At 48.8% G+C, this 15,275-nt stretch overlaps 2 protein-coding genes across 4 annotated transcripts in view; one reads left to right on the forward strand and one right to left on the reverse strand.

The window, feature by feature from the left end:
• Nucleotides 1–74: 74 nt before the first annotated feature.
• Nucleotides 75–9,771, reverse strand: sympk (symplekin). 2 transcript variants are annotated; one of them, XM_007541601.2, is made up of 27 exons: nucleotides 9,570–9,771; nucleotides 9,207–9,319; nucleotides 8,476–8,541; nucleotides 8,314–8,367; nucleotides 7,611–7,684; nucleotides 7,405–7,531; nucleotides 7,060–7,309; nucleotides 6,820–6,990; nucleotides 6,439–6,678; nucleotides 6,219–6,370; nucleotides 5,996–6,146; nucleotides 5,527–5,743; nucleotides 5,308–5,458; nucleotides 4,531–4,766; nucleotides 4,178–4,259; nucleotides 3,990–4,103; nucleotides 3,572–3,719; nucleotides 3,332–3,492; nucleotides 2,679–2,787; nucleotides 2,494–2,594; nucleotides 2,327–2,417; nucleotides 1,741–1,842; nucleotides 1,123–1,310; nucleotides 877–1,053; nucleotides 722–805; nucleotides 490–657; nucleotides 75–314 (listed from the first exon to the last, which is right to left on the reverse strand). In XM_007541601.2, the coding sequence occupies exons 2-27, from the start codon at nucleotides 9,267–9,269 to the stop codon at nucleotides 141–143; spliced, it is 3,651 nt and encodes a 1,216-aa protein (XP_007541663.1). In that variant the 5' UTR covers nucleotides 9,270–9,319; nucleotides 9,570–9,771; the 3' UTR covers nucleotides 75–140. The 2 variants fall into 2 exon arrangements, with proteins under 2 accessions (XP_007541663.1, XP_016521265.1); XM_016665779.1 differs by having other exon boundaries at nucleotides 9,207–9,330; nucleotides 9,569–9,771.
• A 671-nt stretch (nucleotides 9,772–10,442) lies between these two features.
• LOC103130263 (solute carrier family 35 member F5) overlaps nucleotides 10,443–15,275 on the forward strand; it is a 15,770-nt gene continuing 10,937 nt past the window's right edge. For both annotated transcript variants that reach the window (XR_001660219.1, XM_007541603.2), the window contains exons 1-10: nucleotides 10,443–10,612; nucleotides 11,931–12,072; nucleotides 12,165–12,314; nucleotides 12,481–12,543; nucleotides 12,640–12,721; nucleotides 13,667–13,857; nucleotides 14,170–14,251; nucleotides 14,339–14,426; nucleotides 14,739–14,803; nucleotides 14,878–14,982. Coding sequence is in view for 1 of the 2 variants with exons in the window: in XM_007541603.2 (XP_007541665.1) it covers nucleotides 11,938–12,072; nucleotides 12,165–12,314; nucleotides 12,481–12,543; nucleotides 12,640–12,721; nucleotides 13,667–13,857; nucleotides 14,170–14,251; nucleotides 14,339–14,426; nucleotides 14,739–14,803; nucleotides 14,878–14,982 (961 nt within the window). In the remaining variant the exon portion in view is untranslated. The remainder of the gene's footprint in view (nucleotides 10,613–11,930; nucleotides 12,073–12,164; nucleotides 12,315–12,480; nucleotides 12,544–12,639; nucleotides 12,722–13,666; nucleotides 13,858–14,169; nucleotides 14,252–14,338; nucleotides 14,427–14,738; nucleotides 14,804–14,877; nucleotides 14,983–15,275) is intronic.

Consider the following 15,275-nt stretch of genomic DNA (forward strand, 5'->3'; position numbering starts at 1 on the left):
TTCTGATCCTCGTCTTCTCCGACCAGAACCGTTCATGTTGGACCTCTGACCCGACAGGAAGGACGAAACACAAGTTCTGACAAACTAACATTTATTAACCCAGTCGGGTTAAACCGGGTTACAGCAGCAGAACCGTTGGTCTACTCTGCGTTCTCCGACCCGCTTCCAGCTGCAGGTGGCGCCGCCTCCGGTTCTGGAGCCGTGAGCGGTTCCGGCTGATCCGACAGCTCGGCCTCAGGCTCCTCCATCGGTTCCTCCGATGGCTCCTGGCCCGGTTCTGGTTCTGGTTCCTCTGCGGCCTTAGGCTCTTCCTCCTGCAGAAAAGTTCCTCCAGACTTTAACTGACCAAGACCCTGTTTCGGGTCAGAACCAGAACCACTGGGACTCGGACTCGAGTCTCACACCACAAGTCCATTCTGGAGTCGTTCGTTTGGTTTCTCGGACCCGAGTCGGGTTGTGGCGACCCGTCAGAACAGGAAGTTGGCTCACCTGGTGAATCGGGTCGGTCGTCTCAGGTGTCGGCGGCTCCGCCTCTTCCTGTTCCATCGGTTCCTCTTCGTCCCGCAGCAGAACGTTTTCCTGCTGTAGCACCGGTCCTGGTCCTGGTTCAGGTCCGGGTCCTGGTTGCTGTGCGACAGTCGGTTCTGCCAGTTCCTCCTGGAACATCAGAGGACAGTGAGACCCTGAACCCGGCCGGACCCAGAGGGAGGAAGGCGCTGACCTTCAGAACCGGCTCCGCTGGTACTGGATCAGGCTTCTTGTGGGCCTCCAGCACCGTCATGATGGAGGTCGGGATGTGAGCTTGCTGCAGGCAGGAAGCAGGACGGTCAGGAGCGTGGCGCAGCGCGGCAGGCGGGAAGCGAGAAGAGTTCTGACCTGATGCGGCGTGAAGGACAGGACGTGCTGCAGCAGCGGCGCCCTCATCTCCGGGCAGCGCTCAAACACGCTGGCCAGCTGCGGCGGCGGCAGCTGCAGCAGAACGCTGTAGGACTGCGGCTTGGTCCGCTGGCAGCACTTCACGAAGCCCTCCCACACCTTGGGGTACTTCCACACCTGGAGGACGGATGGAGGTCAGGCGCTGACCCGATGGAGTCGGCTGACCCGGCGGCGGCGACGGCTCACCTGCTTGACGATGAGGCGGGACAGGATGTTCATGACGAAGCCGCCCAGGCGCGGGTACATGGTGAGGGACTGGATGACGGTGCGCATCAGCAGCATGGGCAGCGGGTTCTGCTCCATCAGCTGCTGCATCACCACCGCCAGCACCTCCGACGTGTAGACATTCTTCTCCCCGAAGCACAGGTTGGTGGCTGTTGGTCCAAAGGACACAAATGAACCACACAGGAGATCAGACATATTTAATCACCAAACATCCTGAAAATACAAAAACTTTATAGGAATACTGACATCTAGTGGTGAGGATGAAGACTGCAACAGACCTGGCCCTCTAGAGGGCGATATAAAGGCTTAGCATTAGCTTCCACTAAATACTGTCTGTGTAGCTTCTGCTAAAATTGGACAGCTTGTTGCTCGTTTAAAATAAAACCTAAGAAACCTAATTAAGTTTGTCCTCTTAAATAATTCTTAGTTTTGTTACTTTAGGAGCCGTTTTCTTATTTCTGTGCTGTAAATGATTCAGTTAAACTCATATTTCTGCTGCTTGTTTTGTTCTCTCGCTTCGTGACATCAGAGTTACTCAAACGGTGGATCCCTGCGGCAGCTTGGTGTCTGAACTCTGACCTTTGATGATGGATTTCATGTCACACTTTGTTGAGTCGATGTTGTGCAAGGCGATGAGCAGATCTCCTGGAGTCAGCGGAGAAACCGAAGAGCTTCCCTCACCTGCCAACAGAAACCAGATTCACTGGCAGAAACAGAACCTGTTAGCTAACTGCTAAATGCTAACTGCTAACCCGCTTCACTTTCATCAAGACAAATCATTTATAAACAGGCTTGTGTTTGCTTTTGCTCTGGTTTGATAGTAAAACATGTTTAAGCCGCCTGGTGATCCAGCTGCACCAACATGCTGAGAAAATCTCATCAGCTGACTCCGACCCTCCGGGTCGCTGGATCCGGACTCCAGAACCAGTAACGTTGTTTCTGGTTTGACTTGCACTCATGTTTCCAGATGCTGTAAAACCTGAAAGTCCTCTGTGGTGTCACGTCTTAAAGTTTCCCTACAGAACCATTCACTTCGCTATGTGGTTCCCACTCAAACATCCTGCTGTGTTCATTTGGTACCAAACCACCAGAACCGGATATTTTACAGCCCCAGCTGTTACAGAACATCTGAAGCTTAGCAGTAACGCGGGAATCGGAGCCGTACTGTGCTGAGTTCCCAGCAGCCGGTTGAAGACTTCCTTCACGACGATCGGGTTGAGCTTGATGAGCTTCGGCAGAGCCTGGATGACTTCATTCTGAGGAGGAAACAGAACCGTCAGCGAAACGCCAGCCGAGCGGCGCTGGACCGACCCGCTCCCACGGGAACGCCACCTTCTCCAGGCCGTTGATGACCGGGATCAGAAAGCGGACGTCCGGAACACGTTTGTGGTAGAGGTCCCGGACCCGCTCCACCAGCTCCGGCGACGGAGGCACTGGGCGGAGGAATGACACGCATCAGAACCGGACCGGACTCATCTGGACCTTCATGTTTCTGTCTGGGTTCAGATCTTTTCTACCTTTATCGGTCAAAATGTGCAGACAGCGAGTGACCAGAGTCTCTGCCCCTTTAGGACAGTTTTCCACCAGCAGCAGCAGCTCTGGAGAGTTCATCCCCATCCCACGGATCTGCAAGGACAAAAACCCAAACAGTCAGGATGAGCTGTAGCTCTATAGATCTACAGTCATTCTAACTACTACTGTCTCAGATCCAGAACAGAGACCGTGTGCTGCAGCCTCACAGCTCAGAGCTGATGCGTTTATGCAGCAGTAGGAAGGCTCAGCTTCCCCTGAACTCATTCTGAAGCCTTTCCTTCGCTGCTGCGTTCAAAATCACAAGCCTACAAGTGGAGGCGTAATGACAAATTTGGTCCTGTTGAGGGCGACATGTAACGTCACTGACACATGGATGAAATTAGCATTAGCCTTAGCTTCCACTGAATAACGTGATGATGTACAAGAGGCTAGCTGCTGCCAAACAGTGAGGCGCGTAGCATCGACAGAACTGATGTTCATGAAGGTTGCTTCATGAGTGTAGTTAACTGTTCACTGTTGAGTCGGATTGCAGATCCAGACCGACTGACTCTGCTGATCCACACGGGGTCAGAAGTATACATACACCCCGTAATGTCTGGTCAAACGTCTCCTAGAGGAGACATGAGGACGGACTCACCGGCTGCTCGATGGCGCGCAGCACGCTGCGCTTGATGTCGGCGATCGCCTCGGTGTAGACGGACGCCAACTCATGGACCAGCCGGTGGTTCAGAGGAAGGAGCGACAGGTAGAGGAAGAGACACTGTCTCACTGTCTCCTCCGTCCACGGAGCAGCGACCTCTGCAGGGACATCAGACATTAGACCCTCTGGAAACTTAGCCACTTCCTGCGCTGTGACGGGTCGGTGAGGGACGCTGACCCGTGTCCTTATCGGCGCCGAACAGCAGCGAGGGCGGGTTCGGGTGAACCAGGAGCTGCAGGTAGTTCAGGGCAAACTTCTCGATGTAGTCCCTCAGGTGGTCCTTCTCATACATCCGCTTCAGGAAGGCCAGGGCTGTGCTGCGCACCTGGAGCACACCGACAGCTCTACCTTAGCATTAGCTTTAGCACTAGCATCAGATTTATGTTTGTCAGAGCTTTAGCTAACAACAAGCAGCTACCAGATCGACAGGACAAGATTTATCAGAGCTTAGCTTTAGCTTTAGTTCAGATTCAGACCATATTCGGTCCATTTTCATGTATAAAAATCAGGACAGATGGACGGATGGATTTGATGAAACCAGTATAAACCAGTGGGACCGGTTCGGCCCGACCCAGCCCAGCCAGCCGAACCAGACCTTCTCTTTGTCGTGGGAGCTGAGGTCCAGCAGAACATGGAGGTACTGGAACTGCCTGGACGGCCTCTTGACGATCAGCTCCTTCAGCGTCGTCATGCCCAGATAAACCCGGGACTGAAACAGAGGTCAGAGGTCAGTAGACCGCTCAGCGGGACAGCTAGAGGCGGGGGACGGTGCGTCTCGGTTACCTCGTCCTCACAGTAGCGGCGGATCACATCCAGCGCCGACTCGGTGATGATGGGAGCCTCCAGAACCAGCTTGGTGAAGAGCCTGAAACAGGAAACGAGTCAGACTGATCCGGTTGCTATGGACTGTCATCCGGTTGCTACGGACATTCCAGGTCCTTCCAGACTTTCCCAGAAATTCAGCTTAATCCAAAAATAATTCATCTTTGAATTTATGTTCAATATTTCAACAGAAACTGGTGACTGGAAAAACCCGGAACCGGATCTACACAAGTAAGGAAATGAGGAAGGAAATGGGTGGGGAGTAGGACATATTGGAGGGACAGAGTGGACAGAGTGACGGCCGTCCCACTGACCCGTCCCTCTGCTCAGGTTTCTCCTGCAGCCCGGACAGCAGGGTGTAGAGGCAGTGGTCGTATCCGTCCAGCAGGCCAGCCGGCAGCTGGCTCAGGTAGCTGTTGTACTCCTGGTACAGCAGAGAGAAGGCCAGGTCGCTACGGCAACGCATGTCCTCCAGGACGTAGTCCAGGACGTCGTCCTTCATCACGCCCTCGAACTGGGTCACCAGCCGGGACAGCAGCTTCACCCTGACCTGCATCATCATCATCATCATCATCATCGTAACATATCCATGGAAACGTGGGGCTTACCCAGCCAATCACAGACGAGTATTCCTCAATCAAGAGGCAACCAGCCAATCAGAAAACTGCACAAGCAGTGAAAACCTAATACTGGAGATGTTTTAACTTTGTACCCAGAGAACATTTATTCAAGCATGAAAATACTTTTTGTCCATTTCAGGTATTTTTTACTTTTGTTTTAACTTTGGCAAAAATGTAATTGGGCCTTCAGCAAAATGTGATTTATCAACATGACTGACAGCGTTTCAATGCCGAGAGGGGCGGAGCAACAAGCAGGTTAGCATTAGCTTCTGCTAAATACATGGCGGTACCTTGTGGAACAAGAGGCGGTAAGAAAACCAGTTAAACTTTAGTATCAAATATTCAACACTTGGATTTATCTGACAATAAAACAGATTATTATTAATATTTAGAAATTCAGAGTAAACTTTCCATTCATCCTAAAACCTAAAACCATTTTTCCAGATGGACCAGACCACCCTCGGCTCTTACGTGGGACATGCCGCTCTGGGAGACCGCCTTCTCCGAGTGCAGGATGCGCTTCACGGCTCTGGAGGACAGCGCGCCGATCTGTGAGTCGGACAGCGGCTGGACCACGTCCGCCAGGCGGAACACCTTCTTCCTGCCGCCGGCGCCCGCCATCCTGCAGAGGAGCACAGCGTCAGGGCGGCCTACAGACCACCGGGTCGGCTCTGGTTCCGGCGGGCTCACTTGGTCTGGACGGAGGGCAGGATGGGCTCAGGAAGCCTCTTGACGGCGGGCGCCTCGGGGGCGGGAGGCTTCTCGCTGTAGCCGCCCACCACAGAGATGGCCTGGCCCACCATGGAGGACAGCGACCGTCTGATCAGGACGTCCTTCCCCCCCGACTCGTCCTCCACTGGCTCCTCCTTCCCCGACTCGTCCTCCCTCGCCTTGCACTGCTCCAGACCTGACAGGAAACACTGCCGCATCACTGTGATGTCACAGCTGCCTGGGCTTCAGATTGGTCAGTCACCGACATGCTGCTGAAGATGCTCAGGCTCATTATCCATGGAAAATCTGACGCCTCCAGCTCCTCATGCTAATACAACTAGCCGCAAGCTAGTACGGCTCCTCATGCTAATACACCTAGCCTCCAGATACTAGCCTTACAAACCATCATGCTAGCACAGCTAGCCCTGTGGCCGTTAGCAGCGCTGACCTGGTCCGATCCCGGCCGCTGTCATCTGGGTCGCCATCAGCCGGGCCAGGTGTTTGATCTGGGCGTCGGTTCCGGCCGACTCCACCGGTGTGTAGGTGGCCTGGAAGGACGCCGGCATGACGTCCGGCAGGTACACCATGCTGATGAGCACCTGGCAGACAGACTGGTGTCAGCGAGATGGGTCCAGGGCGACGCAGACAGACAGGAAGTGGCGGCGCCTCACCAGGTTGGCAACGTTCTCCGGGGTCAGCAGGGGTCGCAGGAACTCGGCCGTCAGGTCGATGGCCGACTGCGGAGTCGGGGCGGGCGCTGGCTTCGGGGCGGCGAGTGGCACCGGCTCCTCTTTGTCCTCGTCATCTTCAATGAGCGCTGGCTCTGAGGGCAACAGGACTTTGATTAGGCCGCGGTCAGATGTGCGGAGCCGGGCAAGGAGGGTCACTCACCCATCTTGACCTTCTTGCCCTCGGTGGTGGGCTCATAGCGCGGGCGCTTCCTCTGCTCACGTGGCGGCGGCGTGTTGCGGCTGATCTCACTCTGCGGCATCCCCAGGTCTAGCAGCAGCGTGCCGATCTGGACCTGGAACTCCAGGCTGCACGGATGCTTCAGAACCGACACCAGGTGCAGCTTCAGGTTCTTCCTCACGCTGCTCACCTGGGACTTGGCCAGGGTGGGGGGCAGGTTGGCTGTGGGGGTAATGATCAATTAATCAGTTTAATCAATTAGTCTGTTCATCAAACTGTCATCCCTGAATTTGTTCATCCAACCAAACATCCATCCATCTGTCCATCAGTAGATTTTCTGGTTGTGTAACCTCTGACCCTCACCGTGCAGCGTCTCGTAGGCCTGCACCACCTCGGACATGAACATGGGCCGTTGCCTAGCAATGGTTGCTAGGGAGCCGAGTGCGGTCGTCAGGTTGATGCTGGAAATGGCCGGGTGAACCATGAACTTCAGCAGCTTGTCCAGCGCCGCCTTCCCCTCGTCGCACAGAGCGTCTGCAGACCAGAGACATGGTTAGCGCCGCCACCGCCACACCTCCTCTGACCTCTGACCCTGGGTCGTACCGTAGCGGATGTAGGGGTGGTCCCTGGGAACCTTGTCCAGGCTGATGTCTCCTTCCTGTCTCTTGGGGACGTCGGACTCGGGCGTCCGAGGCGACAGCGTGACGATCAGCGACTCGGTGAACTTGATGGCGTGCGTGCGGACGCCGTCGTTCTCTGAGTCGAGCATGTTCAGAACGTCTCCGGTCATCTGGGACACCAAGTCCCAGCAGGCCTCCTGCATCTCCGACACCGACCGGGACCGGACCAGCCACTGGCGGGAAGAACCGGAACCGGATCAGGTAAAAGGTCATGTTCTCTCTGCTGGGTTCTGGTCCGGTCAGTTCCAGTCGGGTCCAGTCCTCCTACCTGCAGGGCGACCTTGTAGAGCTGCGTCAGGGACAGGATGGCCTTCTTCACCACGTTGACGCTGTCGTCCTTCAGCAGCAGGTTCAGGTTGGCGATGAGCCGCAGCAGAAGCTCGTTGTCCCGTTTGCTGGACGGGTCAGAAACAACAGGAAGTGAAGTTCTGGAGGGAAATCAGAACCAGAACCGGCAAAGTTCTGGCAGCTCACCAGGCTTCCTCAATGAACCCGATCACAAACTTCCTGACTTCCATGGACCGGTCCGTCTGGAAGGCGATGATCTCCTGAGCAACAGAAACATCTAAAATCAGACTAAAAAAATAAAATATGATGAATCAGCAAACGAGGCTGATCAAAATAAACTCTGACTGAATGGCAGCTTCATTAAGTTAATGGGAGGAGAATATAATGAAACCAACAATCCCTTTAAAAACAGAACTAAAATTGTAAAAACAGAACTAAAGCTGAATTTGTATCTTTTTAAATGGAGAGTCATTCACATCATTAAATCGTTTTATGTAACGTCCATCCATTTTCTGTACACCCTTGTCCCCAGTGGGGTTGGGAGGGTTGCTGGTGCCTCTCCAGCTAACATTCTGGGCGAGAGGCGGGGTCACCTGGACAGGTGCTTAATTAAATGCATAGATCATTTATTAAATATGTCATTAAATAGTTAAAACTGTCAAACCATCCATCCGTCAATAAGATTCATTTATTTTCTAATGTTTTACCCATTGACCAGCAGGGGGCAGTAAATGTGAAGATTTCTGTAAATAGATCATTAAAATTGAAGAATCGAGTTATTTATTATGAGGTTAATGAGAGAATAGTGGTTTTATTCTAGGTGTAAAAGTCTTTATCCAGTTTCATTATTATTCATTTTTTCATAACTCTGTTTTTTTTTTTTACTTACATCCAGGAAGTTGTCCAGAAGAGATGGATCCTTGTTGATGATGAGTTCCTGAACCTGAGGGAGACAGAGAATCAGAGCTACTGCAGCACAACCTGCCAGCAGGAGGCGCCCCCTCGAAAACACACAGGATAACGGATTTTACGGCAGAGAAAACAAACAAACCTGTTTGAGAACAGTGAGCTTTTCATCTGTGGGGATCAGAGCCGCCTGGTTCAGCAGCTCCACCACCTGAAGAAGAAGAAAACAAACATTTTCTGGTTTCTAAAGGAAAAAACTGAGAAATGTTTCAGTTAAAACAACAGCTTCATTTTCCACAGAATTATCTCTGCAGCAGAAACTGCTGCTCCATAAATATCTATTAAATGTCTCTCTTCTTTCCTCCAATGCTGAAGGAAACCCAGATGAAATTTTGAAATCCAGGATACACCAGGCCAGAAAGGATCCATTGTCTCTCCAGGATCACAGAGAATTTCTAAAAGGAAGAGTCTACATCAGAAGAACCAACTCAGCTGCCTCCTTTACTCAAAGCAGAGAAGCTACATGCAGATGATGGAGCTCCAACCTTATCGCCATGACAGGAGACGGTTGCTATAGTGATGGTCCATATTTCTTGACTATCTTATCTAAATATTAACCGGTGCAAAGAAGAACTCTTCATAAAATCAGGAAAATGATGGCCAACCATGAGCATCCGCTCCATTACCGCTGGAACACAGACTGCTACAGGAGGTCCTTCATGTAAAATCTACAATAACTCTCTGAAGAACCTTTAATTTACGTTTGATGTCTCTTTTGGATCAGAAGTTTTGAACCGATAGAAGTAGCTGGGTGATCAGTTTCTCTCAGTCTGAATCCTTTTATTGATCCCAACCAGAATTATTCATAATTATCACCTTCTCGCTAGTAGTGATGTCGATGACAGCAGGAAGCTCCCCGTCCTTTGAAGGACGCTCCATGATGCTGCTGTTAGTGGATCACAGTGAGGACAGCATGGTCTGGAAAAATCCTGGAAAACATGGAACCGGTTCAATGGAAGTTAACCAGAAAACTGTCTGGAGTTAAAATTCTTCATAAAGAATTAAGAATGCTGCTGGTGGACGAAACCCGAACCGAGTCACTGAATATAAACAAATAAAATAATCACAAAGGTTAAAAACCGAATTTTAATTAGAAAATGCCACAGTTAACTTAGCCGCTATGCTAACCATGATGCAAACCCGCTCCGTTTAAACTTAAACATTTGAAACACAACATACCGCTTTAATTCTGTCCTCTAGTTAAAGTAAGTATTTATAGCTGGTCGGCAGGAAAATAGTTTCTCTCCAAAATATTTAATTCATTTATTTATTACAACAACAACAAAAACCCCTGTTAGCGCGGAAGACAAGAAGCCATTCTTTTTCTTCTGTTTCCGGTTTTAGCTCTGAATCAGCGCCTTTGTGTAACAGCACCACCTAATGTAAAGAAGGCGGATCGGCATTTATTGGTATGTACGACTGTATGAGGACGTATCATTATCTTTCATCCACTAAATACTGTTTTTTTTCCAGTTTTGTGTCATAAAGTTAAACAAACAATATTTCCTAATTAAATAAATGTTAACCTTATTTCCTTCAGTTCCCAATATTTCCAGAGTCCATCCTTTCTTACTTTTATTCGCCGTCTTTCCCTTTCAGATTTAAACGTAGCAGTCCTCAAAACATCTTCTACATGTAATTTTAATTTTATTTTATTTATGTCATGAATTCTATTGAACAAATTATCCACTGTTTTAAGACTGCGGTTAAAGGAGACATATTTTGAGTTCTTTAACTCAAACAGGTAAATAAATTATAAATATGAATTTTCTGGCTTTTTTCACAGTTTATGAATTCACACGTTGGCGTAAGAGCTCATATAATTATTACAGCTTTAAACAACAAAGCATGAAATTGCGAAGAAAATAAATAAGATAATATTTGGCTTCTTTAATATCGCAGTTTAATAAAATACGTAACTTTGAATACATACTATATAAATACTGAGACGATTTTATTTTATCTATAAAACAACATCTTAAAATTAAGAAACCTGTTCTAGTTTCCGTAACGTCACATTTTAGGAATACATTTTCCAGAAGGCTTTGCGCCGCCAGTGACTCTGCTAGCCAATTACGAAGAGAGGAGGAAATGCTAATGTTTACAACCAGTGAAGTGGCTCCAGTTTCCCAGTAAAACCAGTGATTCAGGTCATTTTGCTGCACGGAGTGAAATGACAATTAGATAATGTGTCAAGTTAAATGACGAGGTTAAACATTCAGGTAAGAAAAATTGATTTTATCGCAGTTTTAGTCTGATACTTTAATCGAGCTTGTTAGCGCTTAGCTTGATAAACATTTGGCTAAACTGCGACCTAAACCTGAACATCAGACGTTTTATGAGTATTTATGCCTCTCATAGACCTTAATGTTGTTTATTGTGGATAAAAGAATAACGGTGAATTCATTTGTAAAATTATTATTACACATGAAAACTGTGCTACGTATTTGAATTCAGTCCCGTTTAGTCCACTGCAACCCAGCTAGTTCCATAGCTAACCCTGTCAGTACCAGAGTCCAGCTGGGTTTACATGAATCCGAGTCCAACTGAAGATGTTCTGGTTCTGGGACAAGAGGTTCTTTAGAAACCAACCACCATCAGCAGCAGGTAAGGGAGGTTCTGGTTCCGTTTAAACCTGGTTAGCGTCTACACCAGGGGTGTCCAAAGTCGGTCCGAGAGGGCCGGCATCCTGCATGTTTTGGTTCTCTCCCTGGTGGTTGTAACAACCTCCTCAGCAAGTCAGTTCTATGCTTAGGCCATCTAACGAGCCATCATTTGATGCAGGTGTGCTAAACCAGGGAGAGAACTAAAACATGCAGAATGCTGGCCCTCCAGGACCGACTTTGGGCACCCCTGGTCTACAACAACTACCAAAGCTCTGATCAGTCCACCACCTGGAGATGGAGGCCAGACGGACCACCTGGAGATGGAGGCCAGACGGACCACCTGGAGATGGAGGCTAGACGGACCACCTGAAGACGAGACGGACCACCTGGAGACGAGATGGTCCATCTTGTCAAGATGGACAACCTGCAGAGGAGATGGACTCCTTGGATCTGATTTGCCACACTTTTAAGATTTTATTTGAAGGATTGATGAAAACTTCAAACCACTTAACGAAAAAATCTCAATAAAATAGATTGGGAGAGGCTTTCTGATTGGCCATCCGGGTGTGTGCAGCGTCCTGATTGGCTGTCTGGGTGTGTGCAGCATCCTGATTGGCCGTCTAGGTTTGTGCAACGTCCTGATTGGCCATCTAGGTTTGTGCAGCGTCCTGATTGGCCGTCTGGGTGTGTGCAGCGTCCTGATTGGCCGTCTAGGTTTGTGCAACGTCCTGATTGGCCGTCTAGGTTTGTGCAACGTCCTGATTGGCCGTCTAGGTTTGTGCAGCGTCCTGATTGGCCGTCTGGGTGTGTGCAGCGTCCTGATTGGCCGTCTAGGTTTGTGCAACGTCCTGATCGGCCGTCTGGGTGTGTGCAGCGTCCTGATTGGCTGTCTGGGTGTGTGCAGCGTCCTGATTGGCTGTCTGGGTGTGTGCAGTGTCCTGATGGAGTGGGTGTTCGTCATGAACCGGATGAGCTCTCAGGGCAGCGTGGCGGCCCAGCGGCGGCGCATGGCTCTGGGGGTGGTGATCCTGCTGCTGGTGGACGTCATCTGGGTGGCCTCGTCTGAGCTCACCACGGTAACCAGCTTTCATTTAAATACAGACTGGAAACCAGTACAGTAAGCCAGTACAGACCACCCTGAGCGTTTCTCTGCTGACCTTCTCTCCAGTACATCTTCAAGCGGCAGGACTACAATAAGCCGTTCTTCAGCACCTTCACCAAGACCTCCATGTTTGTTCTCTATCTGCTGGGCTTCCTGCTGTGGCGCCCCTGGAGGCAGCAGTGCAGTGGCGCCCTGAAGCGCCGCCAGTCTGCCTTCGTGAGTCGCTCTGCTCTGTTAGGCTGCAAATATTTAAGATTTTATTGAGACAACATGATCCTGAAAGCTGCTTCCTGTCATGTTTTCTGTTATTTCTCCTGAAAACTTTGATCTATTTAAACTTTTTGTTGAGTCAGGAAGTGATTTTCTGTCATTTCTGCTGCAGTTTGCTGACGCTGAGGCCTACTTCGCTCCCTGCACCACTGACAGCGCTGTGAACAACTGCTTGGTGCGTCCTGACCCCCAGCAGCGTCTGTCAGGGTAACAGCCGCTCTCTGTCTGTCTGTTGCTGGTAAAGAGTTTCTTCTTTGCCCGGTTTGTGCAGAGTGAGCCGCTCTACGTCCCAATGAAGTTCCAGGACGCAGCAGCCAATCCGTACGACTGTTTACCTGCAGACTGTGAAACCGGTGAGTTTAAATCTGATTTCAGCTTTAAATGAAACCTCATTACTGATTACAGAGATGAACCAACAGCAGCTGGAAAAACACCAGCAATGACCATCAACCTGGGAAGGGTCAAAGGTCAGCTGGAGTCCTTTATTCTCCAGAGATCAAGATCATTCCCAAGATAATAGAAAATGTAAAATAATTTTAGAAATTAATTTTAAAAAAATGTAATTGAAAAATTAAAAGTTTTTTTTAAATTAAAGATAATAAATATATTTATTATTTTTAGAAAATAAAGCAAAAATAATTAGAGAATTAAAAAGATGATTAATTTAAGTAATTGTAGAAATTAATGAAGAAAAATAACATGTATAATATAGTATATATAGTACAGGATATATAAAATTATACACATATAATATTTTGAAAATTAATTAAAATAAGTAAAATCAAGATCACATTTTAAAAACTAAACAAAAAGATAAAACAAAGTTAAAAATAAAATTAAAACAACCAAAAAAAGTATTATTCCCAACATCTCAGATGACCAGTAGGTGCTAACATAGCCTCTAATGCTAACATAGCTCCTGAAGCTAATATAACCTCTGAAGCTAACATAGGTCCTGATGCTAACACAGCCTCTGATGCTAACATAGGTCCTGATGCTAACATAGCTCCTGATGCTAACATAACCTCGGATGCTAACTTAGCCTCTGATGCTTACGTAGCCTCTGATGCTAACACAGCCTCTGATGCTAACGTAGCCTCTGATGCTAACATAGCCTCTGATGCTAACATAGTTCCTGATGCTAACATCTGCAGGTCTGTGTAGCCTGTTAGCATCAGTGAAGCTCCTAGTTTTGACCCATAAGTCTTCGGTTTAAGTCTGATGATGTATTTCCTGTTTGGAGGGGTTTAAGTGAATCCTGTTTGCCCCCCCTCTCCCCTTCTGCTCCAATGTCCCAGCCTCCAAAAAGCAGCGGGTTCGTTTCAGCAACATCATGGAGGTGCGTCAGCTGCCGTCCACCCAGGCCCTGGAGGCCAAGTTGTCCCGTATGTCCTACCCGGCCACCAAGGACCACGAGGCCCTGCTGCGCACGGTGGGGAAGCTAACCATCACCGATGTGGCTAAAATCAGCTTCTTCTTCTGCTTTGTGGTGAGGAAAACTGGTCCTCCACACGGAGGAGCTAACGGCTCTCCTAGAGCTTTAATGTTCTGATAACTTTAAAACGTTTAGGGCACAAAAACTTTATTGAGCAAACAAAACAGACAACCTGGGTATTATGGATGAATTTAAGCAGTTTAGCGTTAGCTTCTACTAAATACCAGTGTAGCGCTATGTTTAGCGCAGTTAGCTTTTTAGTTAGCTACGCTAACTGCCTGGCTTAAAGGTTATTTTCTAAACTGGATCATATTTAGAACTGGTTTCATCTTTAACTGGTTCCTTCCTGCTCCGTCTGACCTCCAGTGGTTCCTGGCTAACCTTTCCTACCAGGAAGCTCTGTCTGACACGCAGGTGGCCATTGTCAACATCCTGTCCTCCACCTCAGGTCGCTCTCTCCTCTGCTACGTCTGAGACTGAAGTTTAGCTGAGGTACATTGAATGAAACCTTCTGTGATGTCATTTCCCTCTTCAGGCCTCTTTACGCTCATCTTGGCAGCCATCTTCCCCAGTAACAGCAGCGACCGGTTCACGTTGTCCAAACTGTTGGCCGTGGCTCTCAGGTGAGCTGGTGCTTTAGCTTTCCAGGCGCTAGCTAAGAGGTTTTTTTTGTTTTGTTTTTTTGTTTTGTTTTTTTAAAGTTTTTTTTTGCTCTAGTGGCCTTTATTTGTAAGTTGTTTGACAGGAAAGAGGGCAATCAGAGAGGGGAAGACATGCGGCAAATGCCACCAGGCCGGGAATCAAACCTGCGACCACCGCCACAAGGACTAAGGCCTCAATACGTGGATCGTGCTTTGCCCCTGCGCCGCCACAGCACTTCACTAAGAGTTGTTTTATTGATAAATGTTGTTGCTGTTGGTTTTCCTGTGTTTCAGCATGGGAGGAGTCGCTCTGGTGAGTCTGTCCAGCATGGACAGCCCTGATGAGAAAGGAGTCGTAGGTAACGTCAGATATACTGTCCCTCCGTTGGTGGAAGCGTTTAACTAGCTGTGGCTAACCATTAGCGTCCTGCAGGCTCTCTGTGGTCGCTGGCGGGGGCCATGCTGTACGCCGTTTACATCGTCCTCATCAAGAGGAGAGTGGACCGTGAGGATAGGCTTGACATCCCCATGTTCTTTGGTACGCTGCTTCTTTATTTAACCCTTCTAAACGCTTTTTCTTCCACTGAACTTTATCACTGATTTCAGGCTTTAACCTGAAATCAGTGGTGATATACATGAAATCCATTCATCTTCCTTCAGCTCATTAGCTACTTAGGACTGGACAAAATGGCTGAAAATGTATAAAAATAAAAAACACATCATATATATATATACACACACACACACACACCCTCAGCCAAATCATCAACAAGACTGGCTACGGATACCGACTTAAGAATGGGGCCACAATCAGTCACCTCCTCTACATGG

Source organism: Poecilia formosa, unplaced genomic scaffold (genome assembly GCF_000485575.1).
Source record: "Poecilia formosa unplaced genomic scaffold, Poecilia_formosa-5.1.2 Scaffold619, whole genome shotgun sequence".
NCBI lineage: Eukaryota > Metazoa > Chordata > Actinopteri > Cyprinodontiformes > Poeciliidae > Poecilia > Poecilia formosa.

Bases quoted from the DNA above. Each gene is read 5' to 3' on its own strand.
- sympk (XM_007541601.2), bottom strand. From the start codon at position 9,269: ATGGAGCGTCCTTCAAAGGACGGGGAGCTTCCTGCTGTCATCGACATC. The intron at 3,720-3,989 runs GTCTGGTTCGGC...GGTGTGCTCCAG, and splicing joins GCTCCCACGACAAAGAGAAG to GTGCGCAGCACAGCCCTGGC. The intron at 1,054-1,122 runs GTGAGCCGTCGC...TCCGTCCTCCAG, and splicing joins CCCGCCTCATCGTCAAGCAG to GTGTGGAAGTACCCCAAGGT.